The sequence below is a fragment of the Dendrobates tinctorius genome, unplaced genomic scaffold, assembly GCF_039654945.1.
Source record: "Dendrobates tinctorius isolate UK_male_01 unplaced genomic scaffold, ASM3965494v1 ptg000012l, whole genome shotgun sequence".
NCBI classification, from domain to species: Eukaryota; Metazoa; Chordata; class Amphibia; order Anura; family Dendrobatidae; genus Dendrobates; species Dendrobates tinctorius.
The window spans coordinates 20,977,179-21,003,750 of record NW_027361680.1 but is presented as its reverse complement, the minus strand read 5'-3'; the positions used below and the strand labels follow the sequence as shown (position 1 = coordinate 21,003,750).

Below are 26,572 nucleotides of genomic sequence, written 5' to 3'. Positions count from 1 at the left end.
TGCATAGCACACCTTATACCGGAACTCGACCCTCAGGCACAGATAATACTGCTGTTGGGAAGAGATATCCTGCTGGTTCATAAAGTGAGAAGTCATATCAATGGGCTCAACAATGCTCCCTATGCTCAAAAGCTAGACCTAGGATGGGTCATAATAGGAAACGTATGCTTGGGACATATGCACGCCCCATCTTCTGTGACAAGTATGCTAACAAATACATTGGAGAAAGGGCACCCATCTGTTTCAACCTTGCAACAACGAGTTTCATGTCAAGGAATTACCACACAGCATCCAACTACCCAATCATTTAATAGACTTTATTCATGACAGCAGTATGATGTCAGGAAGCTATGATGATCAGTTGGGGTGCACAGTCTTCCAGAGAACTAAGCAAGACAACCAAGTAGCAATGTCAGTAAAGGATAAGTTGTTCCTAGAGGTAATGGACAAGGGACTCGTAAAAGATGAGACCACCAGCTGGGTTGCGAGGGTCCCTTCAGAACCCACAGACCACGTCTACCATACAAGAGATCAAGCATTAAAACGTTTCTCTTCTCCCAAACATAATCTGCAAAAGAAGCCAGAGATGAGAGATCACGTCTTCTCCTTCAGGTCAAAGATTTTTGAGAACTGCCATGCAGAACTAGCTCCCACTCTCAAAGACTCTGAAGAATTCTGGTTCCTACCCATGTTTGGAGTATACCACCCTAAGAAACCGGGCCAGATTAGAGTGGTGTTCGACTCCAGTGCTAAGTTTGATGATGTCTCCCTGAATGATGTTCTACTGACAGGACTAGACCTCAATAACAGTATAACAAAAAGACACGTCACTCCGATAATTCGATAAGGGGTGCTCAGAACAGGATACCAGTCCCAATAAATCATATAAGAAAAAAATCCGGCACTCCCAAATGCAAAAAGAAGTTCCTTTTTATTTTTCACAGCTTAATAATCCACATGATGTACATTCAATAACGTTTCGGTCTCTATAATGGACCTTCTTCAGACATGTGGAGCTGTGAGAATCGTCACGTGCAGGAAAACATGCGCTGTCAGTTGTATGCTGCCATAAGAAAAAGTGCGCGTTTTTCTTATGGCAGCATACAACTGACAGCGCATGTTTTCCTGCACGTGACGATTCTCACAGCTCCACATGTCTGAAGAAGGTCCATTATAGAGACCGAAACGTTATTGAATGTACATCATGTGGATTATTAAGCTGTGAAAAATAAAAAGGAACTTCTTTTTGCATTTGGGAGTGCCGGATTTTTTTCTTATAGACCTCAATAACAAACTGCTGGGAGTACTTATGCGCTTTCGTAAGGATACCATTGCCTTCATCGCTGACATCCAGCAAATGTTCCATTGTTTCCTTGAGAGAGAGAGACAGGAACTTTCTAAGATTCTTCTGGTACAGAGACAATGATGCTACTAAAGAGGTCACAGAGTACCGCATGAGAGTTCACATCTTTGGCAATAGCCCATCTCCTCAAAAGGTCAGCTCAAGAAGGAGAAACAGAATACGGATCAGATGTCAGACAATTCATAGAAAAAGACTTTTATGTTGATGACTGTCTGAAAGCCATGCCTTCAAATGAGACTGCCATCAGTCTTCTCAGGAGAGCCCAAGAGATGCTTGCTTGCTCCAACCTCAGGCTTCACAAAATAGCCTCAAACAGCCAAGAACTCATGAAGGCATTCCCTTCACAAGACTTGTGTAATGGTCTCAGAGACCTGGACCTGGGGTCAGACCCCACACCAATGCAACGCAGCCTCGGGCTTCTCTGGAATCTACAGTCAGACACCTTTACCTTTCAGGTCAGCCAGTAAGAAAAGCCTTTCACACTTAGAGGTGTCCTGTCTACCATCAACAGCCTGTATGATCCCTTAGGTTTTGCAGCTCCTGTTACTATACAAGGCAAAGCCTTACTAAGAGACTTAACCAAGTAGACTTCTGACTTGGATGCACCTCTGCCACCTGATAAGAGAATCCAGTGGGAAGTGTGGAATAACTCTTTAGCAGCCCTCTCCAACCTGAATGTGCCAAGGCCATACACCCCTGTGCTGTCTACAGAGATAGAGCCAAAGACTGTATGTGTTTGCAGATGCTTCTGTCAAAGTAATTGCTGCTGTTGCCTATCTCAAAACTGTGGACTCCAAATGTCAGTGCCACATTGGATTCGTTATGGGGAAAGCCAAACTTGCTCCACAACCAGAGCACACCATACCAAGGTTAGAACTTTGTGCTGCAGTCTTAGCAGTCGAGTTAGCAGAGTTCATCGCATCCGAGATGGATATCAACCTGACACAAGCCAAGTTCTACTCAGACTGCAAAGTAGTCCTGGGATACATCCACAATAAAACCAGGCGATTCTACGTTTATGTCAACAACAGAGTGATACAAATTAGGAGATCAGTTCATCCAAAACAGTGGCATTACATTCCCACGGACCAAAACCCTGCAGATCATGCAACTAGAGCAGTTGACACAAGTCGACTAGAGGGCACAACATGGCTCTCAGGACCAAAACTATTGTACACTGAGGAATGTTGTCCAGACACCTTTGAACTAGTGAGAGAGGACTCAGGTGCTGAAATCCACCATCAGGTGTCTACACTTCATACAAAGACTCCAGCTACTCTCCTCACCCAGAAAACAGGACTATCCAGTGCCCCTCCAGGAGGACTCGATGCTAAGGACCTCTACAAGCGCCAATGGAGACAGGTACAAAGTCTTGCCAATACATTCTGGGACAGGTGGCGCAAACAGTATTTGTCTACCCTACAGCCACGGACAAAGTGGCAATCTACCAGGCCTAATCTTCGGATTGGTGACCTCGTCCTTGTTAAAGACTGTCAGGCTCATCGGAACCAGTGGCCACTTGGACTAGTGACTGCTACATTCTCGAGTAAAGATGGTAATGTCCGCAAAGTCGAACTCAGGATGGCCAAAGGAGATGGACCTAAGACATTCTCCAGACCAGTGACTGAGCTGGTCCTATTGTCTTCAGAGGATAGGAGTAGTGGCATCCATTCAATGCCAGACGGGGAGTGTTCTGTCTCCGACATAATGAATGACTCTTGAACTGCCTATTTTGATAACATACAATGATTATTGTATGTATAGAATGTTCAGATTTCCATAGTTTAATGTTTAGTGTTTTTGGCTCCATCTAGTGGCCAAAGTCGTAACTGCATGTTATTATGCATTGTATTTCCTGATTCATTTTCCCTCCAATCCACAATGTATCCTGGGTAAGTTTGCAAAGTACCATAGTCTATTCCAGCCCCCTTTTTCTCTTCAGTCTGCCATTTTTTATCAAGTCTGGATACTGGAAGCACCTCATCCCTCTTCTCCCCGTGTTAGCATCGCTGGTACGTGACATGTTCCCTCTATACATTCCTATCTCTCATATTAGTCAGCTTAATTAGTTCCCCCCGTTCAGCTAGTAGTGCAGATTGTGTATGCCTATGTATATTTCTATGGACACAGCACTGATTCTATGTATCTGTCTTGTATTGTAGTTTCACCATCTATATACCTACGTTCAATAAACCACAGATTCAACTACAGTCTACCTTATTGGACCCCGGTATAGTGGTTTAGCTGCTTGTTAAGCTATATGAATCCCATTCATTTAGCTGAAGACAGGACAGTGTATATTTTGAATGATTTGAAGTAATTTGATTAAATATAAAACACTTTATTTGAAGTATACTGTTAGGTATATAGTCATTGAATTGTATCACATCCTTTCATATACTACAATGTTTCATTCAAATCTGATATCAGTGACTTTGCAAACACACATGTTGTATCTCATATATTTCTTTGGGACATTCAGCTGACAGAACCATGGGATACTGTTCTGCAATCACAACATCGTCTTCAATGCGGATTCCTATGCCTCTGAATTTTTCGGGAGCTTCAATGTCATTCACAGGAATGTAGATGCCTAATAAAAGATAAACAGCAAAAATAAATTGAACATTGATAAAAGATACATGTAAAGCCCTACAAAATTGCCAATGTGCATTAAGCATAAATTAACAAATTGTTTACATCACTGTAAACATGGGTCATGACAAAGTGGACTTTTAATTCCTGTCCACAAGGAATTTGTAAAATAAAAGTCTGACCACTGGGGCACCACTGCTGTGACCTTTACTGATTACAAGAATAGGGGTCCTAAGCACACGGTTCCTCTGCAAAGTATAAGGCTATGTACCCACGTATGCAGAAAATTCCTGACAGAAAACCGGACCCCTTCCCAGAAAACGTGCGTTTTTTCCTGAGCGGTTTCCGCGCGATTTTTGCACGTTTTTTTCCGCAGCGTCCCCAGTCTCATAGAAAATAGTTAGAAATGCGGATTTTTCCGTGATATCAATGAGCATGTTGCATTTTTACCGCAATGCATTTTTTTTTCTCGGGAAAAAAATGCATCAATATGCACAAAGTGCAGAATTCATTAAAATGAATGGGATGCTTCTTTTAAGCGTTTTTGCTGGTAAAAACGCTTAAAAAACACAAAAAAAAACGCTTACGTGGGTACACAGCCTAAATGTAGTGAGGAAGAGATTGATTGGAGCATTATTCATTCATGTGCTGCTTCATTTGATGTCTGTGGGGTGATGGAAACAGCTCAGTGCCACAGACTGTATAAAGCGTCTAATCACTTCATTCTAATGAAACATTTTTAGATGACAAAATAAAAAAAAACCTGCTTGGAGCGATTGAAAATGTTACTTAAAAAAAAATAAGCTACAAGACAAGGGTATATAAAGATTAGCAAATCATTAATGATAAGACAGAATACAGCATCAAAAGTAATAAACAATAAACATACTAAACTGTATATGGAACTAGAGAACTGCTTGAAGGTGGAACTCCATCAAAGTATGGATGCAAGGTTCCTTAAATTTTAAGTCAAAATAAATGTTATTTCTCGAGACATATTGTACTTCATGTTAGTGTTAAAATTTCATTGATATAACTTGCGTTTATTTGTGAAAAAAATGGAAATTTGGCGAAAATTTTGAAAATTTCGCAATTTTCCAACTTTGAATTTTTATGCCCTTAAATCACAGAGATATTGCACACAAAAAAACTTAAGTAACATTTACCACATGTTTACATCAGCATAATTTTGGAATCAAATTTTTTTTCCTTAGGAAGTTATAAGGGTTAAAAGTTGACCAGCGATTTCTCATTTTCACAACACCATTTTTTTTAAGGGACCACATCACATTTGAAGTCACTTTGAGGGGTCTATATGATAGAAAATACACAAAAGTGACACCATTCTAAAAACTGCACCCCTCAAGGTGCTCAAAATGACATTCAAGAAGTTTATTAACCCTTCAGGTGCTTTCAGCAATTTTTTGAACGTTTAAAAAAAAAAATGAACATATAACTTTTTTTCACAAAAAAATTACTTCAGATCCAATTTTTTTATTTTACCAAGAGTAACAGGAAAAATTGGACTGCAAAGGTAATTGTGCAATTTGTCCTGAGTACACTGATACCTGATATGTGGGGGGAACCACTGTTTCAGCACATGGCAGAGCTCGAAAGGGAAGAAGCGCCGTTTGACTTTTTCAATGCAAAATTAGCTGGAATTGAGATTAGACGCCATGTCACATTTGGAGAGCCTCTGATGTGCCTAAACAGTGAAAAAAAAACACAAGTGACCCCATTTTGGAAACTTGACCCCACAAGGAACTTATCTAAATATGTGGTGAGAACTTTGAACCCCCAAGGGCTTCACATAAGTTTATAATGTACAGCCGTACAACTAAAAAATCATTTTTTTCACAAAAATGATCTTTTCACCCCCAATTTTTATTTTCCCAAGGGAAACAGGACCCCCAACATTTTTGTGCAATTTGTCCTGAGTACGATGATATTCCATATATGGGGGTAAACCACTGTTTGGGCGCATGGCATAGCTCGGAAGGGAAGGAGCGCCGTTTGACTTTTTCAATGCAAAATTGGCTGGCCGATCTCAATAGATCGGGTGCCATGTCACATTTGGAGAGCCCCTGATGTGCTTAAACAGTGGAAACCCCCCACAAGTGACCCGATTTTGGAAACTAGACCCCCCCAATGAACTTATCTAGATATGTGGTGAGCACTTTGAACTCCCAAGTGCTTCACAGAAGTTTATAACGCCAGGGTGTGAAAATAAAAAAATCATATTTTTTCCACAAATATGATCTTTAAGTCCCCAATTTTTTTATTTTCTCAAGGGTAACATGAGGAATTGGACCCCAAATGTTGTTCAATTTGTCGTGAGTACGCTGGTACCCCATATGTGGGAGAAAACTACTGTATGGGCACACATCGGGGCTTGGAAGGGAAGTAGTGACGTTTTGGAATGCAGACTTTGATGGAATGGTCTGTGGGTGTCATGTCACGTTTGGGGAGCCCCTGATGTGCCTAAACTGTGGAATCCCCCCACAAGTGACCCCTTTTTGGAAACTAGACCCCCCAAGGAACTTATCTAGATGTGTGGTGAGCACTTTGAAACCCCAAGTGCTTCACAGAAGTTTATAACATAGAGCCATAAAATATCATATTTTTTTCCACAAAAATGATATTTTTTCCCTCAATTTATTTTCCCAAGGGTATCAGGAGAAATTGGACCCCAAAAGTTGTTGTGCAATTTGTCCTGAGTAGGCAGATACCCCATATGTGGGGTAAACTACTGTTTGGGCGCATGGCAGAGCTTGGAAGGGAAGGAGCACCGTTTGACTTTTTCAACGCAGAATTGGCTGGAATTGAGATCAGATGCCATGTTGCGTTTGGAGAGCCCCTGATGTGCCTAAACAGTGGAAACCCCTCAATTCTAACTCCAACCCTAACCCTAATCTCAGCCCTAACCCTAGCCCTAACCCTAATGGAAATAAATAAATTTTTTTAATTTAATTTTTCCCTAACTAAGCAGGTGATAAAGGGGGGTTTGATTTACTATTTGTGGTGGGTTTTTATGTTTGGCAGCTGTCACACGCTAAGGCTAGTTTCACATTAGCATTTACGGCTGCAGCGTCGGACTGCGCACGGCCGCCGCTAAGCCGCGCCCACTGCCGCGCCTCCGCCGGTAGCTCCGCCTACGGACGCATGACGCTGCATGCGTCCTGCGTCCCCTATCTTTAGCACTGGGGACGCAGGCCGTGCGCAGTATGCACTTGGTGGCGCATGCGTCCTTTTGACGCTGCGCCGAGCGCACCAAATTGCAACCTGTTGCGTTTGGCGCAGGTCGGCGCAGCGTCAAAAGGACGCATGCGCCACCAAACGCATACTGCGCACGGCCTGCGTCCCCAGTGCTAAAGATAGGGGACGCAGGACGCATGCAGCGTCTTGCGTCCGTAGGCGGAGCTACCGGCGGAGGTGCGGCAGGGGGCGGGGCTTAGCGGCGGACGTGCGCAGCCCGACGCTGCGGCCGTAAACGACCTTTTACATTTTTCGTTTCAATCACCTCCACCAGTTAAAATACCACTTTATATAACCCAAGAGGAAACCCTGGAGACACTTACCATTTCAGTTCATGACATAAACCTGTCTACACTGATCACTTCCTCTGAATTCTCATCACATAGAAAAGATACCATTTTAGTAGACAACTCTCTAGCAAGGCCAATGTGTTGGCCCCTCTACTAATGAATGGGAAATCGAATCCCACTTCACTAAATCCCTCACATACTATCACTCATTATTTCACCACTAATATGTAAAGAAAAATGAAAAGCAGCACTAGCGAAAGTTGGGTGCCAAGCCTACCAGGCATAGACCAATTCTCAATATAAAGTATAAAAAATGAAGACAACAAAAAACTTTTTGAAAAAATATAAATTGTGATCTAATAGCCCATAGGGGCTTCAGCAACGTTTTGGCTCAAAATTTGAGCCTTTCTCAAGCAGTCTAAGAACGAACAGACAAATTATTTATCAGTACATCCATTGTAAATCAATTACAATAATAAAATGCATAAGTGCTGTACATATTCATAAATGTTATTACATTATAAGTGCATATACATTATACAGTGTCAGAGATATAACATGATAAAGTGCATATAAATAATTAGTACATAATAAATGTACAGTAAAGTTCAAAACTGTGTTCCAAAACATGAGATAATCACAATTTTTATTTCCATGCATTGGGAACGTTGCACACTGTTTTCTAATTCAAAACATGAAGAGAAATGTATATAATTGCAACTGCTTTACAGAAAATAACAAAAAAATGAACATTGGGTCGTTCAAAAAAAATTGCAGTGTCTGCATTTGTCTTTACAAACTCACAATATGCACTTTTTTGTGGATTAAGCATTCCTGTGAATCACTAACCTAATATTCAGTTGTATACCCACAGTTTTCTTTAGAACTGCTTCACATTTATGTTGCATAGAGTCTATCAACTTCTGGCACCTGTCTCCTGTTATTCCAGCCCAGGATGCTTTGACCACATCCCACATTTTTTTGTCATTGCCTCAGAAACAGCATTTTTTATGTCACCCCACAAGTGTTCTATCGAATTAAGGTCCGGGGATTGGGCTGGCCACTCCATAACCTTAATTTTATTGGACTGGAACCAAGATTTTGCTAGTTTACTGGTGTGTTTAGGGTCTTTGTCTTGTTGACACACCCATTTCAAGGGCATATCCTTATCCTCTTCCTAGTAAGGCAACATGACCTCTTCAACAATACAAGGCTCTGTCCTGGGCCCTGTATTGTTCAACATCTTTATCAATCAGTTAGATGAAGGAATTGAGGGTAAAATGATTAAATTTGCTGATGACACAAAGCTAGGAGGGACAGCTAATACTAGAGAAGAGAAAGAGGATTCAAGAAGATATAAATAAACTGGAGCAACGGGCAGCAACTAACAGAATGGTTTTTAACAAGGAAAAATGCAAAGTACTACATCTGGACAATAAAAATGAAAAAAAGCATATACAGAATGGGAGGAATAGGGCTAAGCAACAGCACATGTGAAAAAGACTTGGGTATACTAATATATCACACACTGAACATGTGTGATGCAGTAGCAAAGAAGGCAAATACAATTCTGGGATGTATTAACAGAAGCATACAGTCTAGGTCAGTGATGGCGAACCTTTTAGAGACCAAGTACCCAAAATGCAACCCAAAACCCACTTACTGATTGCAAAGTGCAAACATGGCAATTTAACCCGAATACTGAAGTTTTACTTTAGAAAAAACAGCTCATACAGAGAGCAGGCAGGGGTAAGAGAGAGCAGGTAACAGAGCGTAAGCAGGCATATCAGAGCAGGCAGAGGCAACAGAAAGCAGGCAGGGGTAAGAAAAAGTAAGCAGGCATGTTAGAGAGCAGAGCGAGGTGCTGCGGACTTGTTTCCTTAAAGCTCCGCCTACTTCCGCATGCATCCTGCGTACCTACCTTTAACATTGAGTACGCAGGGACATGCGTTGTATGTGGTTGCATCCGCCTGCGGCGTTTTGATGTGCCCACCGAACACAAGAAAATGCAACATGTTGCTTTTGGAGGGCGCTTCAAATCACCGCGTGCGGATGCATTCGCATACAACGCATGTCCCTGCATACCCAATGTTAAAGATAGGTACGCAGGACGCATGCGGAAGTAGGCGGAGCTTAAGGAAAGAAATCCGCAGCACCACGCTGTGTACGCAAACGCTAATGTGAACCCGGCCTAATAGAGAAAGCAGGCATATCAGAGAGCACGCAGGGGCAACAGAGCAAGCAGGCATATCTGAGCAGGCAGGGGCATCAGAGAACAGACAGGGGCAACAGAGAGCATGCAAGGGCAACAGAGAGCAGGCATGGGAAAAAGAGCAGGTAGGGGCATCGCAGGGGAAACAGAGAACAGACAGTGGTAACAGAGTAGACAGGGCAACAGAGAGCAGGCAAAGGCAACAAAGATCAGGCAGGGATATCAGAACACACAGGGGTATCTGAGCAGTCAGGGACAACACAGAGCAGGCAGTGGTATCAGAGAACAGGCAGGGGTATCAGAACAGGCAGAAGCAACAGAAAGCAGGCAGGGATACGAGAGAACAGGATGAAGCAACAGAGAGGAGGCAGGGGCAACAGGGATCCAACAAAGGCAACAGAGAGCAGGTAGAGGTATTAGAGCTGGCAGAGGCAACAAAGTACAGCCATAGACAGGAGCAGGGGGTAGCAGACTGCAGATATAAAGCAGGAATAAAGTACAGGTACCAGACTGCAGACAGAGGAGAGACAGTGGTAAATTGCAGAATAAAGAAATAGCAGAGATAGCAGAAAGCAAAGTAGAGCGTTTGGAGAGGACAGAAGAGCAGAGATAGGGAAGAGCAGAGGGGTAAGGCTATGTGCGCACGGTGTGGATCCTCCCGCGGATTTTTCGACACAAATTTTACTAAATCCGCAGGTCAAATGGCCTGCAGTTTTCCTGCGGATTATGTGCACACGCTGCGGATTCTGCTGCAGATCCGCGGTGGATTTGGCCGCTGCAGATCCGCAGCGGTTTTTGCTGCGGTGTACAGTAGCATAATATCCTATGAAAAAAAACCCGCTGTGCAAACGCTGCAGAAGTTTCCGCGCGGATTTGCTGAGGTTTCAAAACCGCAGAAAGAGTTGACATGTCAATTCTTTCTGTGGATTCCGCTGCGGTTTGCCATCTCCTCCATTGTGGAGATGAAAAACCGCAGGGCAAAACCGCAGGTCTTTTGACCTGCAGATTTACCTGCGGATTTTACAAATCAGCGCTGCCAAATCCGCAGAGCATTCCGCAGCGTGTGCACATACCCTTACTGCCGTTTTTGTGCGGTTTTCCCACTGTGGTTTTCCACCTGCGGATTTGTAGAATGGAGCAGGTGGAAAACTACAGCAAAACCGCACAAAAGAAGTGACATGCTGCTTTTTTTTTTTCCGCACAAAAACCGCGCGGAAAAATCTGCAGCATCTGCACAGCGGGTTTTTTTTTTTACATAGGCTATAATGGTACTGTACATCACCTGCAGTTCTGCTGCAGATCCGCAGTGGCAAATCCGCTGTGGATCCGCAGTAGAAACCGCACCGTGTGCACAGACCCTAACAGGCAGAAAAAAAGTGCCAGGCAGGGAGAGGGGCCCAGTGAAGATCAGGTCAGTTTGCTGCCAAGCAGTGGTTTCTGGGTGCACTGCAGAATGTACCTTCCCATGCACCTGCTGCTCTTCTTGGCCTCGGTGGTCACCACATCCTCATCGGAGGTCGTGTAATGCTGCCTGCAGTGCATCCCGGAGCTCCTGGCCGCTTGCCCGCATCCTTCTCCCGTCTGTGTGCAGCTGGTGTGGGCTCCAAGCTGCGGCTGCTGCTCCATGTACGCCTGGCTGAAAGGGGAATCATGCGGGGTCTACACTGCGCACTGCACCACCCGCGGCACAGAGCACCACCTGCTCGTGCTGAGGAAATACTGCATGCCCCCACTGGCATATATGCCATAGGTTCGCCACCACTGGTCTAGGTCATGTGAAGTCATTATTGCCCTCTACTCCTCTTTGGTCAGACCTCATCTGGAATACTGTGTCCAGGTTTGGGTACCACATTTTAAAAAAGACATCAACAAACTGGAGCAAGTTCAGAGAAGAGCGACCAGAATGGTGACCGGTCTGCAAACCATGTCCTATGAGGAACGGTTACAGGATTTGGGAATGTTTAGCTTGCAAAAAAGACTGAGAGGAGACTTAATAGCTGTCTACAAATATCTCAAGGGCGGTCACATTGTACAAGGATCATCTTTATTTTCATTTGCACAAGGAAAGACTAGAAGCAATGGGATGAAACTGAATGGGAGGAGACACAGATTAGATATTAGGAAAAACTTTTTGATACTTAGGGTGATCAATGAGTGGAACAGGCTGCCACGAGAGGTGGTGAGTTCTCCTTCAATGGAAGTCTTCAAACAGAGGCTGGACAGATCTGTCTGGAATGATTTAGTGAATGCTGCTTTGAGCAGGGAGTTGGACCAGATGACCCAGGAAGTCCCTTCCAACTCTACCATTCTATGATTCTAATATATGCAAACTGGTCCATTATCCCTCGTATGCGGTAAATAGGTACGGCACCATAGTACAAGAAACATACCCATATCATGATGCTTGCACCACCATGCTTCCATTGTCTTCAGCGTGTACTGTACAAAAGATAAAACCCGGCACACACTAAAAAAAAGTCTAGAGAACTTGTTGCTTTCAAAATTTTAATTTGTTTATCTTGTATAAAAAAAGTAGTTTCAGTGTGTACTGTGGCTTCAATGCAGTGTTTGGGGGTCGTCTGATGAACTGTCTGTGGCCCTTGGACCCAAAAAGAACAATTTTACTTTCATCAGTCCACAAACTGTTTTTCCATTTCTGTTTAGGCCAGTTGATGTGTTCTTTGGCAAATTGTATCTGCTTCAGTACATGTCTTTTTTTTTTTTTAAATGGTGGGCCTTTGCGGGGAATTCTAGCTAAGAGATTAGCTTCACACAGGAGTCTTATAACTGTCACAGTAAACACAGGTAACTTGAGACTGTCTTTGATCATCCTGGAGCTGATCATTGGCTGCGACTTTGCCATTTTGGCTATTCTTCCATCCATTTGAATGGTAGTCTTCCGTCTTCTCTCACGTCTCTCTGGTTTGGCTTTCCATTTTAAAGCATTGGAGATCATTTTAGCTGAACAGCCTATCATTATCTGCACTTCTTTATAAGTTTTACCCTCTCCAATCAACTTTTCAATCTAAGTACGCTGTTCTTCTGAACAAAGTCTCGAACGACCCATATTTATCAGGCTTTCAAGGAGAAATGCATGTGCATCATGTCCTGGCTTCACCCTTAAATAAGGGCCACCTGATTCACACCTGTTTCTTCACAGAATGATTGACCTCACTAACTGAACTCCATACTGCTATTATTTTGAACACACCCCTTTTTCAATTAATTATTCTAATACACAGACTCAAAAAACTGCAGATCATGAATGCTGAGTCTGTTGGTTTTCTTAGAATTTACTCCACCAACTGATAAATTGCTTGACATAATATAATATAATTAATACCAAAAACAGTGATTAACCTGGTCAGTCATATTGGACTGCTATTACTTTGAACACTACTGTAAATAAAGTGTATAAACAAACATTAGTAATTCAGTGACACACACTGCAACAAAATTTAAATGGAGGCCAGAAATGGCAGAATTTTGAGCGCACTTTTTAGATGTGATCCGTGTGACGGACAAACCACAGTTTTAAATACACTGATTTTTAGCTTTGTAATATAGAAAGGATCTGGCTGTATTCTGCAGTGCCAACAAGCAAATGGAGCAGAAAAGCGGTGTTCTCTGGACTGCTTTTTAAGCAAATAATCAGGATTAAGATCCAAAATTTTGCAATATTGGTTAGCGAAAACACTTCCAGGGATAAAGGAGATTAAGGCAGGACTAATGTCTGTCCTATATTTGGAAAAGAGAGAAACAGAAAGACATAAATATAAAATGACGAAAAGATTTTTTTAAAAATGGAGAGTGTTTATAGAAATGTCACTGTCCACTAGAAAAAATTCAGGATATAATGAGGCCTTTTGTTGACTCAGATTGGTATCTGTTGGAGGACTTGAGTGGTAATTTGGGTAAATTAAAATGTCATGTGAGGTGTACATCGGACGTTGTATGATCAGAAATTGATTGTCACACTACAGTCATTGTAAGCTAGGAAAATGTGGACATAAGGGGATATGTTAATATTATTTATATTTAGGTTAAAGATATTTATTTTTATGTAATACTCTAAAGCAACGTTTGCAACGTGTATTATGTATATTTGTTATAAAATCAATAAAAAAGGTGTTTAAAAAATAAAAATTATTCCTGGCCCCTGATAGATACCAGGGGCTATGCCTAGAAATATCTGTAAGAGCAGAAGCAGACAGAACTGGAACTCTTTTTTATTATAAAAATACAAAACTTACAGAAATATTACAAATTTTACAAAACAAGAGAAACAAAACAAAAACCACGAAACAAAAAAGTCCTTAAAACAAATAGACTAGAGTCCAAATAGTCCAAAGTCTGAAAACTTTTCAGGTTCAGGCCCCCAGCAAAGATTTTCTCACGTCTTTTTGCCTTTCCCTTTCCTTACTGACACCAGAAAAAAAAGCTAACACACATTCACACGTTCCCTCTTAAAAAAAAAAAAAAAATCTGGCCCATTCGCCCATAAATGACAAAGAAAAAGGCCGCCTTGGCCGTAGCACACCTGCCTGTACAATTGAAAAACACACTTTTTTAATATATTTTTTTTAGAGTTGAACGAAACGGGTCGAAAAATTTCAAAAGTCGCCGACTTTTGGCAAAGTCGGGTTTCATGAAACGAAACCCGACCCTAGGATGAGGTCGGCCACGAGGTCGGCGACTTACGCGCCAAAGTCGCGTTTCAAAAGTTTGTTTTGCGCTCTTTTTCAGCCAATCAGGATCCACGGACACTGTGGGCAACGTGATGACATAGGCAGGGGTCAACACCATCTTTCAGAAGGGCATGCAAGTGATTGGCTTGCTTTGGTGGGCGTCACAGGGGGTATAAAAGGGCATGCACGCTGACCGCCATCTTACTTCTGCCGATCTCAGTATAGGGAGAGGTTGCTGCTGATTCTGTAGGGAGAGCGTTAGGCAGGGAAGAAGACAAAAAAACTGCTTCTGCTGCTAGCGATTTGGCCTGCACAACACACCAGTCACTGTGTGTGCAGTGCAAGGGGAGGCTATATAGTGATGTATCAGTGGTGTTGGTTGTTGGGCTGCCTTCTAAGGCTTCCTGACATTCCTGCATTGCTGTTTACCCACTGCTCCGCAAACTGCTTTTTTAAAAGCAATCCCAATTTTTTTTTTTTTGTCCTGCTGAGAAGAAAAAAAAACTGCTTCTGCTGCTAGCAATTTGGCCTGCACAACACACCAGTCACTGTGTGTGCAGTGCAAGGGGAGGCTATATTGTGGTGTATCAGTGGTGTTGGTTGTTGGGCTGCCTTTTAAGGCTTCCTGACAGGCTGGCATTGCTGTTTACCCACTGCTCTGCAAACTGCTTTTTTAAAAGCAATCCAATCTCCCTTATCCTCTAGTCACTTTTGTCACAGCTGTGCCATCGAGCCTGTGACATAGCGCTCAGATATCAGTGGGCCTCACACAATCCAAAAGTGTCCAGTGTCCAAAAGTGTGTGCAGAGATTCAAAATCTCCCTTATCCTCTAGTCACTTTGGTCACAGCTGTGCCATCGAGCCTGTGACATAGCGCTCAGATATTCATTGGGCCTCACACAATCCAAAAGTGTCCAGTGTCCAAAAGTGTGTGCAGAGATTCAAAATCTCCCTTATCCTCTAGTCACTTTGGTCACAGCTGTGCCATCGAGCCTGTCACATAGCGCTCAGATATTCATTGGGCCTCACACAATCCAAAAGTGTCCAGTGTCCAAAAGTGTGTGCAGAGATTCAAAATCTCCCTTATCCTCTAGTCACTTTGGTCACAGCTGTGCCATCGAGCCTGTCACATAGCGTTCAGATATTAATTGGGCCTCACACAATCCAAAAGTGTCCAGTGTCCACAAGTGTCTGCAGAAATTCAAAATCTCCCCTGTCCTATAGACACCTTGTACCTTGTTTTACATTACTATATAGTTTGTTGGATTTTGTCTACATTTCTACCAAAAATGAAGAAGGCTGGTGGAAGAGGCCGTGGAATTGGGCGGGGGTTGGCAGCTGGTAATGATGGTGTTGGTGGTGGATCTGATGGTAGTGGCAAGAGCAAAATAGGACCGAATGCAGGAGGTGTTGAGCCTGCGTCATCGTCTGGCTACATAAGGCCTCGAACGCTTAGTTTTCTAGGAGTTGGCAAACCGCTTTTAAAGCCAGAGCATCAGGAAAAAGTTTTGTCTTACATTGCTGACTCAGCCTCCAGCTCTATCGCCTCCTCTTCTTCAGTTGTAAAAAGTAAAAGCACTGAGTCGTCATTGGAGGCTCATGTTCATGAACCACACCTTTCCTTGTGTCCTTCACCCCAACCAAGATTGAAGGATGACGCAGGCCATACTACTGATTAATCCATGGAACTGTTTTCACATACCATGCCTGGATTATCAAGTGAAATGGTGAATTACCCAGGCCAAGATGAATCTGACATGGAGTGCACTGATGCACAGCCGCTGATGGATGATTCTGCTGGTACATTCACTCAGAGCACTACATTGACCTCGCAGTGTACAGAGCCAGATTCTGACCCTGATGAGACTCAGGTGCCCCTTCCCGCACACTATACCACCATACACGGTGACACAGAGGAAGGTGCACATGACATAGAAGAGGAGGTGATGGATGACCCAGTTGTTGACCCAGATTGGCATCCATTGGGGGAAGAGGGTGCTGCTTCCAATAGCTCAGATGAGGAGCATCCACAGCAGACATCGACATCGCAACAGCTGTTATCTGGCAGGCCCGGAGCACTCCAAAGACAGGTTCCAAACATCAAAAGAGTTGCTGGACAGCTTGTCCAGAGGGTCAAAAGATCACAGCGTGCTAGGCCGCAAAATGTCTGCCAAAGTAGGAAGAGTGCAGTGTGGCACTTTTTTGAACAAAATCCTCATGATCAGGCCAAGGTTATCTGTAAGAAGTGCGCAAAGACCTTTAGCCGAGGGAAAAATCTGAAAAATTTGAATACCAGTTGCATGCTTAGACATTTAACCAGCATGCACTTGCAAGCGTGGACACAACACCAAACCTCAAGTGCCACATGTGCAACTGATCACAACGAAGGTAGTCAGCAACGCTACATTGTTTCCCCCACTGTAAGCCCACCGGTTAGCACAGCAGCAAATGTTGAGGTGTCGTTGCAAGGCCACAGCAGTCAGGGAATCCCACTGTTATATCAACGAAAGACTGATTCTAGGCCATCAGAAAGAACACCAACTCCATCACCATCATCAACCCTCTCTCAGTCCGCCCTGTCCACCGCTACTTCCACCATATGCAGCTCTCAAGTCCAGCTCACCCTCCCAGACACTATGAGTAGGTCAAGAAAGTACTCAGTCTCTCATCCGCGTACACTGGGTTTGAACGCCCACATTGCCAAACTAATCTCGTTTGAGATTATGCCCTTTCGGTTGGTGGAAAGCACAGCTTTCCGCGAACTCATGGCCTATGCAGTACCACGCTATAACCTACCCAGTCGCCACTTCTTCTCTCGCAAAGCCATCCCAGCCCTCCACCATCATGTGAAAGACCGCATTGTCCATGCACTCAAGCAGTCAGTGAGCGGAAAGGTGCACCTCACAACTGATGCATGGTCCAGTCGGCATGGCCAGGGCCGTTACGTGTCCATCACTGCGCACTGGGTTAATGTGGTGGATGCAGGGTCCACAGGGGACAGCGGTGGTGGGACAGTGCTGCCTAGCCCACGGTATAGGAAACAGTTGGCTGTAGGCGTTCGACCCTCCTCCTCCTCCTCCAGAAGCGAAAGCTCGTCCACAGAGCGCAGTCGTACGAGCACTCCATCTGCAGCTGCCACTGTTGCACACGATGTGTCCCCCTATCGAGCAGCTAGTGGAAAGAGTCAGCAGGCTGTGTTGCAGATGATGTGTTTGGGCAACAGACACACCGCCGAGGTGCTGGCCGAGTACTTGAAGCGACAAACTGAGTCATGGCTGGGCAGTGTACATCTTGAGGCAGGCAAGGTAGTTAGTGATAACGGCCGTAATTTTGTGGCAGCCATAGCCCTTTCAAAACTCAGCCATATACCTTGCTTGGCTCACACCTTGAACCTGGTGGTGCAGTGCTTCCTCAAAAATTATCCGGAGTTAACAGCCCTGCTCCAGAAGGTGCGAAGACTGTGCGCGCACATCCGCCGGTCGCCTGTACACTCCGTTCGTATGCAGAAGCTGCAGCGATTGCTCCACCTTCCCAACCACCGCCTCATTATCGACATTGCAACAAGGTGGAACTCCACCCTGCACATGGTGGAGCGGCTGTGCGAGCAGAGGCAGGCCATAATGCATTTGTGGGAGGATACACGGCCAGGCACTTTGAGAGCAGACATGGAGTTGACAGGTGTGCAGTGGTCGAAGCTGAAAGACCTCTGTAAAGTTCTTCAGTGTTTTGAGGAATGCACACGGCTGGTAAGCGCAGACGACGCCATCCTAAGCATGAGCATCCCACTTATGCGTCTGCTCATGCAAACTTTGACGCACCTTAAGGAGCAGGCGTCTGCAGCCAATGTTGATGAGGAGGAAGAGGAGGAGGGAATCCTTGATGACATTCAGCCATTGTCTGCTCAGGGACCTCTCCTGGACGAGGTGGAGGAAGAAGAGGAGGAGGAGGATGATGATGGGGATGATTACTTAGGGGAGGAGGATGCATCTCGTGGGGCAAGTGAAAATGTTGGCGTGGCAAGGTCTGGTACAGGGTTTGTGCGTGACTGGAGGGATGTGGATTTGCCAGAAAGTGCTCCTCCAACCAGCACTCGCAGTGCATCATTGACACCGGGAACATTGGCCCACATGTCAGATTATGCCTTGCAGATCCTAAAAAGGGACCCCCGCATTGCCAAAATGATGAACGATGACGACTACTGGTTGGCCAGCATCCTGGATCCACGCTATAAAGGCAAATTACAAAACATCATGCCACAGGAGAACCTTGACCTAATATTGGCTAATAAACAAGCAACTCTGGTAAATCGGTTGCTTGAGGCATTCCCAGCACACAGCAGCGGTGATGGTTCTCACACGAGCCGTACGGGCCGGGGGCAGCTTGGCAGAGGTGTTCATGGTGCACACAGCAGAAGTGGCGTTGGAGACAGGGGTTTCATGACAATGTTGTGGACTGATTTTTCAAGTACCGCTCACACAACTGGTAATATTGCATCGATGGAAAGTGACAGGAGACAGCAGTTGTCAACTATGGTTACAAACTACTTTTCCTCCCATATCGATGTTCTCCCACACAGGTCATTCCCCTTTGACTATTGGGCCGCTAAACTTGACACCTGGCCTGAATAGGCACAATATGCCTTACAGGAGCTCACTTGCCCAGCTGCAAGTGTGCTATCGGAAAGAGTCTTCAGTGCAGCTGGATCAATCCTGACAGAAAAAAGGACCCGTCTGTCAACCCAAAATGTGGATGATCTAACCTTCATTAAAATGAACCATGCATGGGTTTCCAAGGATTTTGTCCCACCTTCCCCTGATGACACATAGGGTGACAGAAAAATGGCTTGCTTTGGTCCACCTCTTCCTGGGACTTGACCTATATCGCCTTTTGCATCAGCTGAATGTCCAACATCAACATATGCCACTTTCTAAAACTCCCTAACTGTGCTGCCTCCCCCCCCCCCATGGCCGGGGTCACCACCTAGCGCACGACACCGTGCGAGTGCCGTTGCCCTGGACAGGTGGGTAGGCCGACTCTTGGGTGCGGGCACTGGCACATGGTCCCTCATAGTGCAATCAAGTGTCTCTGACGGTGGTGGTGCACACCCGCCGTCAGACACACCGCCGTACTATGAGGGGCCCAGTGCCAGTACCGACGCCCACGAGTGGACCCCTTTTGCTTGGGCAGGGCCCCAGCATTTGCAATCTTTACCTCTCCCTGCTCCTCCGCTGTGTAGTCTGGGCCGTCAAATCCATACTGTGCCTGACACCGTCTGAGCCTGCCTCCTGATGTATAGACATATATTTTGAATGTGTACGCTATCCATACATGTTATCCGGGGATACGGTACCCTTTCTCACCTTTGTGCAATCACGTGCAATCCATACTGGGCCTAACACCGTCTGAGCCTGCCTCCTGATGTATAGACATATATTTTGAATGTGTACGCTATCCATACATGTTATCCGGGGATACGGTACCCTTTCTCACCTTTGTGCAATCACGTGCAATCCATACTGGGCCTAACACCGTCTGAGCCTGCCTCCTGATGTATAGACATATATTTTGAATGTGTACGCTATCCATACATGTTATCCGGGGATACGGTACCCTTTCTCACCTTTGTGCAATCACGTGCAATCCATACTGGGCCTAACACCGTCTGAGCCTGCCTCCTGATGTATAGACATATATTTTGAATGTGTACGCTATCCATACATGTTATCCGGGGATACGGTACCCTTTCTCACCTTTGTGCAATCACGTGCAATCCATACTGGGCCTAACACCGTCTGAGCCTCCCTCCTGATGTATAGACATATATTTTGAATGTGTACGCTATCCATACAAGTTATCCGGGGATACGGTACCCTTTCTCACCTTTGTGCAATCACATGCAAGCCATACTGGGCCTAACATCGTCTGAGCCTGCCTCCTGATGTATAGACATATATTTTGAATGTGTACGCTATCTATACATGTTATCCGGGGATACGGTACCCTTTCTCACCTTTGTGCAATCACGTGCAAGCCATACTGGGCCTAACACCGTCTGAGCCTGCCTCCTGATGTATAGACATATTTTGAATGTGTACGCTATCCATACATGTTATCCGGGGATACGGTACCCTTTCTCACCTTTGTGCAATCACGTGCAAGCCATACTGGGCCTAACACCGTCTGAGCCTGCCTCCTGATGTATTGACATATATTTTGAATGTGTACGCTATCCATACATGTTATCTGGGGATACGGTACCCTTTCTCACCTTTGTGCAATCACGTGTAATCCATACTGGGCGTGAGAACGGCTGGCGAGCTGTTAAGCAAGCTACAGCACCTGTGGTTTGCACACGTAAGTTTTTCATTTTTTCAGGAATGACGGTTGGGCCTAATTCCGGAACTGCGGTTGACCTGCACTTACTGGGAAATCATCGTTCGCGGGTAATAATTGTAATCAGTGATCCCCATCACTAACGTTGTTCAGCGGGTTATCTGCACCTGTAAGCGACAAACGCTGGCCTTTTCAGTGTAGCGCACATGCAGCCACGGACATGTAAGGGCATGACACACCAGTTATTGGCCAATCTCATGTGCCAGAGCCTCACGTGTCCCTCTAGTAAGCCGGACTCGGACCGCGGGGCATGACGGAGTCTCGTTCGTTAACGGAATTAAGCTTGCAAAGTGTGCATCTTTTCTGTAGCTGGCATGGTTGAGGTTTCCCAGGTGGAGTCGAATTTAACCGTAGGCTCCACTCCTGGTGGTGCCCTTCTGGACATTCCTTTAAGGTTCAGCTTTGCAACCATACTGCCCACGTAAAACAAACACTTTGCCTTCATGAACGCTGTTTGGAGGGTCATGACTCGTGGGAATAACGCCGCCCAATCAGTTAACCTGCTAGAGAGATCCTTCGTTGCTCCCAAGCATGACATCACACTCCCTAGGAGGAAGGTAATGCCACTGTGGCGACCGTACTCCTGGGGGCGACACAAGTGCACTGATGCCCAGCCACTGCTCGATGAATCTGCTGGTACATTGACCCAGACCACTACATTCCCCTCGCACGCTACACGGCCTGAATCTGACCCTGATGAAACTCAGGTTACCCTTCCCATATACAGTTCCATCTTACACGGTGACAAAGAGGAAGCTGCAGATGAAAGTGCAGGTTCGGCCCACCCGCCATCAGACACACCACCGTACTATCAGGGGCCCTGTGCCAGTGCCGTCGCCAACGAGTGGGCCCCCCCTGCTTGCTCAGGATCACAGCACTTGCAAGGTTGAAATACTGTGCAGTGAGATGGAAGATGGGGATGACGAGGAGTCCAGACTAGTACAGGGATTCCCTAGCGGGGAGACTTATTTGATTGTTTTCAATGTTGGGACAGCAATTTTTGGGGAGCACTATACTCTGGAGAATGATAGATGGGGCCCACCATACACTGGAACATTCCAAAGGTGGACATCAGACACTGGAGCAGCATTTACAGGGCCCATTATACACTAGAGCATTAGAAATGGGGCCCATTATGTTTGGAGCATTATTTGGGCCCATAAGACAGTGGAGCTTCATCCATGGGGACCAACATATACTCTAGCATTATGCGGAGCTCATCATATACTGTTTCAAACATTATATGGGACCAATGATTCTGTATGGAGAAATAGATGGGCCTCGTCATGAGATGTAAAAAGTGAAGTATTTTTCATTATACCGCTATTTCTCTGCCGTATCGGAGCATGATGAGTTGTGGTATGTGTTAAAGGGGCGCTCTTTCGCCCAGGGCACATGAAAACCTGGAGCCAGCCCTACCCCCCCACAACTTTAGCCAAATAACCCCCATTTTTCAGTGCGTAACTTGTATTATGAAGTTAATGAAGGTTGACAAGCTTAAGTAAGAAGAATTGATGCTTTTGGCATTCAAATGGGCACTGTAGGTGTGTTTCCTGTCCTCCTCTCACTGCCGACTTTTATTCCCCATTGACTTACATTGGGTTTCGTGTTTCGGGACAACCCCGACTTTTCCCTATAATCGGCCGATCTTGCTCGACCCGACTTTTGGAAAAGTCGGGTTTCACGAAACGAAACTCGACCCTAAAAAACCAAAAGTTGCTCAACTCTATTCCAGAGTTATTACCTCATAAAGGTAAAGTGGTCAGAATTGTAAAAATTGGCCCGGTCATGAACGTGCAAACCACCCTTGGAGGTAAAGGGGTTAAAGCGAATCTGTCAGCAGGATTTTGCTAAGTACACTGTCATGTCATGTTGCCAGCTGGTATACTGATTAAATTGATACCTGGGGTGAAGAAATCCTTCTTGTGGTTGTTGTGTAATCACTGTTAAAAGTTTTCAGTTAGGGTACCGTTACACCTAGCGACTCACCAGCGATCCCGACCAGCGATATGACGCGGTCAGGATCGCTGGTGAATCGCTGGGTGGTCGCTAGTGAGCTGCCATTCAGGCAGATCTCACCAGCGACATCGCTGGGGACGGGGATCGCTACTTACCTGTCAGACGAGGCGATCCTGCGTCCTCCCGCCTGGCTCCACGCGTCGCTCGTCGTCACAGCAGGAAGCGCCGCAGGAAGTGGCCGACGAGAAATGATCCAGGAGCTTCTCGCGCGATCAGCGACAACCAGCGGGGGAGCCGGTCGGAGGTAAGTATCACATGCAGCGATATCGCTAGCAATATCGCTGTAACGTCACAAAATCGGTGACTTTACAGCGATATTGCTAGCGATATCGCAGTGTGTAACGGGGGCTTTAATGATATTCCCATGCTGGGGCCTGGGACTGTACGCAGAGTCTTATCTTCCTGCTGTAAGCCAGATAAACCAGAGAAAGACCTGCCCACAGGCCACCCTGAAACACAAACATGTCCCTTATCTTATAGACAGAGAGAGAGATGCACAGAGTGAGAGAACAAAAGTTCCAATAAGGGTACCGTTACAACTAGCGATGCACCAGCGATCCCGACTAGCGATATGACGCGGTCAGGATCGCTGGTGCATCGCTAGGTGGTCGCTAGTGAGCTGCCACACAGGCAGATCTCACCAGCGACATCGCTGGGGACGGGGATCGCTACTTACCTGTCAGACGCGGCGATCCTGCGTCCTCCCGCCCGGCTCCACGCGTCGCTCGTCGGGGCCACAGGAAGCGCCCGACGAGGAATGGTCCAGGAGCTTCTCGCGTGATCAGCGATCACCAGCGGGGGAGCCGGTCGGAGGTAAGTATCACATGCAGCGATATCGCTAGCAATATCGCTATAACGTCACAAAATCGGTGACTTTACAGCGATATTGCTAGCGATATCGCAGTGTGTAACGGGGGCTTTAGTCTTACTAAAAGTTATAGTTGACATCATATTAAACAAGCTCCATCCATATATTCATATCAGAGTTCTTATTAAAGGGCATGTCACACTAAGAGATATCGCTAGCAATATCGCTATAACTAGTGACGTTATAGCGATATTGCTAGCGATATCTCTGTGTCTGATACTTACCTACGACCGGCTCCCCCGCTGGTTATCGCTGATCGCGCGAGAACAGGCTAGACTGTTTCTCGTCGTCAGCTTCCTGCGGCGCTTCCTGCTGTGACGACGAGCGACGCGTGGAGCCGGGCGGGAGGACGCAGGATCGCCTGGTGTGACAGGTAAGTAGCGACCCCCGACCCCTGCGATGTCGCTGGTGAGATCTGCCTGTGTGGCAGCTCACTAGCGACCACTTAGCGATGTACCAGCGATCCTGACAGCGTCATATCGCTGGTCGGGATCGCTGGTACATCGCTAAGTGTGACAGTACCTTTACTAAGCAATCACATAAAAAGATGAGACCCACACACATACAATGACGGCAAGGAAAGAAAGTATAAGAGTCTGGAGAAATCCCAAGTATTATTTTGGGTCACAAAATAGTCCCATGGGGCCCAAACAACATTGAATTTGTCCACTCTCACATTCATCAAAGAATTTTATTGGCTAACTGAAAAGATAATAACAAATTGCAAACTTTTGAGGCTACTCAGGTCTCTTCATCAGGCTAGACTCATACAACATCAGAAGAATCACATATTTATGCGCAACACAGCACAGAAAAAATGCAATAGATAAGTCAAGTGATGTGAAGCAGAACTATCATTTTGGGGGAGTGATACACAGTTATGGCCATAAATATTGGACCAGTTCAAAGATAAGGAGTGAAAGTTTTATTGTCCTTTGATTGGGGTCTGGTAATGTGTTATAATGCCCCCACAAGGTCTTAGGAGCAAATTCCTTAATTGATGTAAAAAGACATAAATCCATGCGACACATTCATTCCTGCACTGAGATTGTGTGTCGCATGGATTTATGTCTGTTTACATCAATTAAGGAATTTGCTCCTAAGAACTTGTGGGGGCATCACAACACATTACCAGACCCCAATCAAAGGACAATAAAACGTTCACTCCTTATCTATGAACTGGTCTCAATTTTAAATATTCTTCTATTTACTGGCTAACACGGTACAAAGATATACATCTTTCTTGTATCACATTCATCAAGGAAGTCATATATTTCATCCTGCGGATATCAGATATTCTATATAGTAAATTTGGTAAGAGGGAGGAGTGGTCTGTTTCCATTGAAGAGCGATCAAACACCTAGCTGCAGTTAACGTATGCAATAATATTTGGGTTGAGTTCTTCCCCAGCAATCTCGGAGAAAGATTTAGTAGTTACAGTAGGTAGCAGGATCAAGCTCAACTTCCGCAAAAATAACTTTTCGTTTTATGACTTTCACCTCTTCCCAGAATCCCACCAACCGTGGGCAGGACCAAAAAATGTGGTATAGGGAACCCACTGCTAAACCGCAATGCCAGCATGTATTCAGGAACTGATGGTTCAATCTGTGAAGGAGGTCCGGAGTCTGATACCAAAACATCAACATTTTGTACTGGTTATCTTCATAAAGGGTGCAAACAGAAGATTCTTTTTTTGGGGGGACAGCTTTTTCATCAGGAGGAGAGCCTCCCATTTGATAATATAGGGCAATGATTAATCCACCTGAGGAGAGCATATAATTCTATAAATATCTGATATTAACCCCTTAGTTAACGGGCCCTTTTTGCATATCCTCTCAAACTCAGTTGGTTCAGAAACACTCATTGATCCATATAATGAAGATGCAAGATGTTTGATCTGCATAAACTGAAAGAACACTCTATTGGTTATTGTAAATGTACTTAATAGCATCAAGCAAAAAAACCTCCAATGTGTCCCCATTAACCAAATCTGCGTATCTAAATAGTCCCTTCAAAATCTACAGGTGAACCATTGTTGATTCCAAACTATTTTGGATTAGGGGTTGATAATTAAAAGATATTATTGGGGAACTAGGGGAGGCCAGACCAAAATGCTTCACACATGAGAGCCAAACCTCTGTTATAAACTGCAATAAAGTAAATAGTATCTTAATGGACTTAGTTGTCCACAGAAGGGAATCAGGGCCAACCATAATTTTTCTATTTCAGTCCATTTATTGTAAGCCCATAACAAAACCCACAAAACCCAGGAATCCATCTTAAAGGCCCCGTTACACGCTTCAATGTCCCAGCAATCCCACCAACGATCCGACGTGGATGGGATCGCTGGGACATAGTTAGCTGATCGCTGGTGAGCGGTCACATAGGCAGACTCACCAGCGATCAGGACCAGCAAGCACGCTGGTATCAAGGGTAAACAGCGGGTATCTAAGCGCCGCGCGGCCTTAGTTACCCGCTATTTACCCTGGATACCCAATCAGGACCAGAGAGCACGCTGGTATCTAGGGTAAACAGCGGGTATCTAAGCGCCGCCTTAGTTACCCGCTGTTTACCCTGGATACCAGCTCCCAGCGTCTGCTGTATGGCGCTGGGAGCTAGCTGATCGTTGATCGTTGCTACGTGTCACACGCAACAATGTCGTTTCGACATTGCTGCAACGATATCCTTCACAATATCGTTGTGTGTAATGGGGCCTTAAGTGAGCTGCCCAATAAAATTTAATGGCGTCTATCATTCCAAACAAACTTCATTATAGCTGCTTGAAGAGCCCCAAGTTCCCCCAGGGGGAATCTAATGGGGAGTGTCTCGAAATAAAAAAAGCAATTTGGGAAGGAGAGACGTTTTGATTGAGGCTATACAACCTACGCG

The 26,572-nt window shown here is 45.2% G+C and overlaps 1 protein-coding gene across 9 annotated transcripts in view; it reads right to left on the bottom strand.

The window, feature by feature from the left end:
• Positions 1 to 3,683: 3,683 nt before the first annotated feature.
• The window catches only part of XPNPEP3 (X-prolyl aminopeptidase 3), a 474,091-nt gene continuing 451,202 nt past the window's right edge, over positions 3,684 to 26,572 (bottom strand). For 7 of the 9 annotated variants that reach the window (XM_073558042.1, XM_073558039.1, XM_073558044.1 and 4 more), the window contains one exon: positions 3,684 to 3,956. In XM_073558042.1, coding sequence (XP_073414143.1) covers positions 3,790 to 3,956 — 167 coding nt within the window. In that variant the 3' untranslated portion in view covers positions 3,684 to 3,789. The remainder of the gene's footprint in view (positions 3,957 to 26,572) is intronic. The other 2 variants (XM_073558045.1, XR_012226445.1) reach the window with 2 other exon arrangements.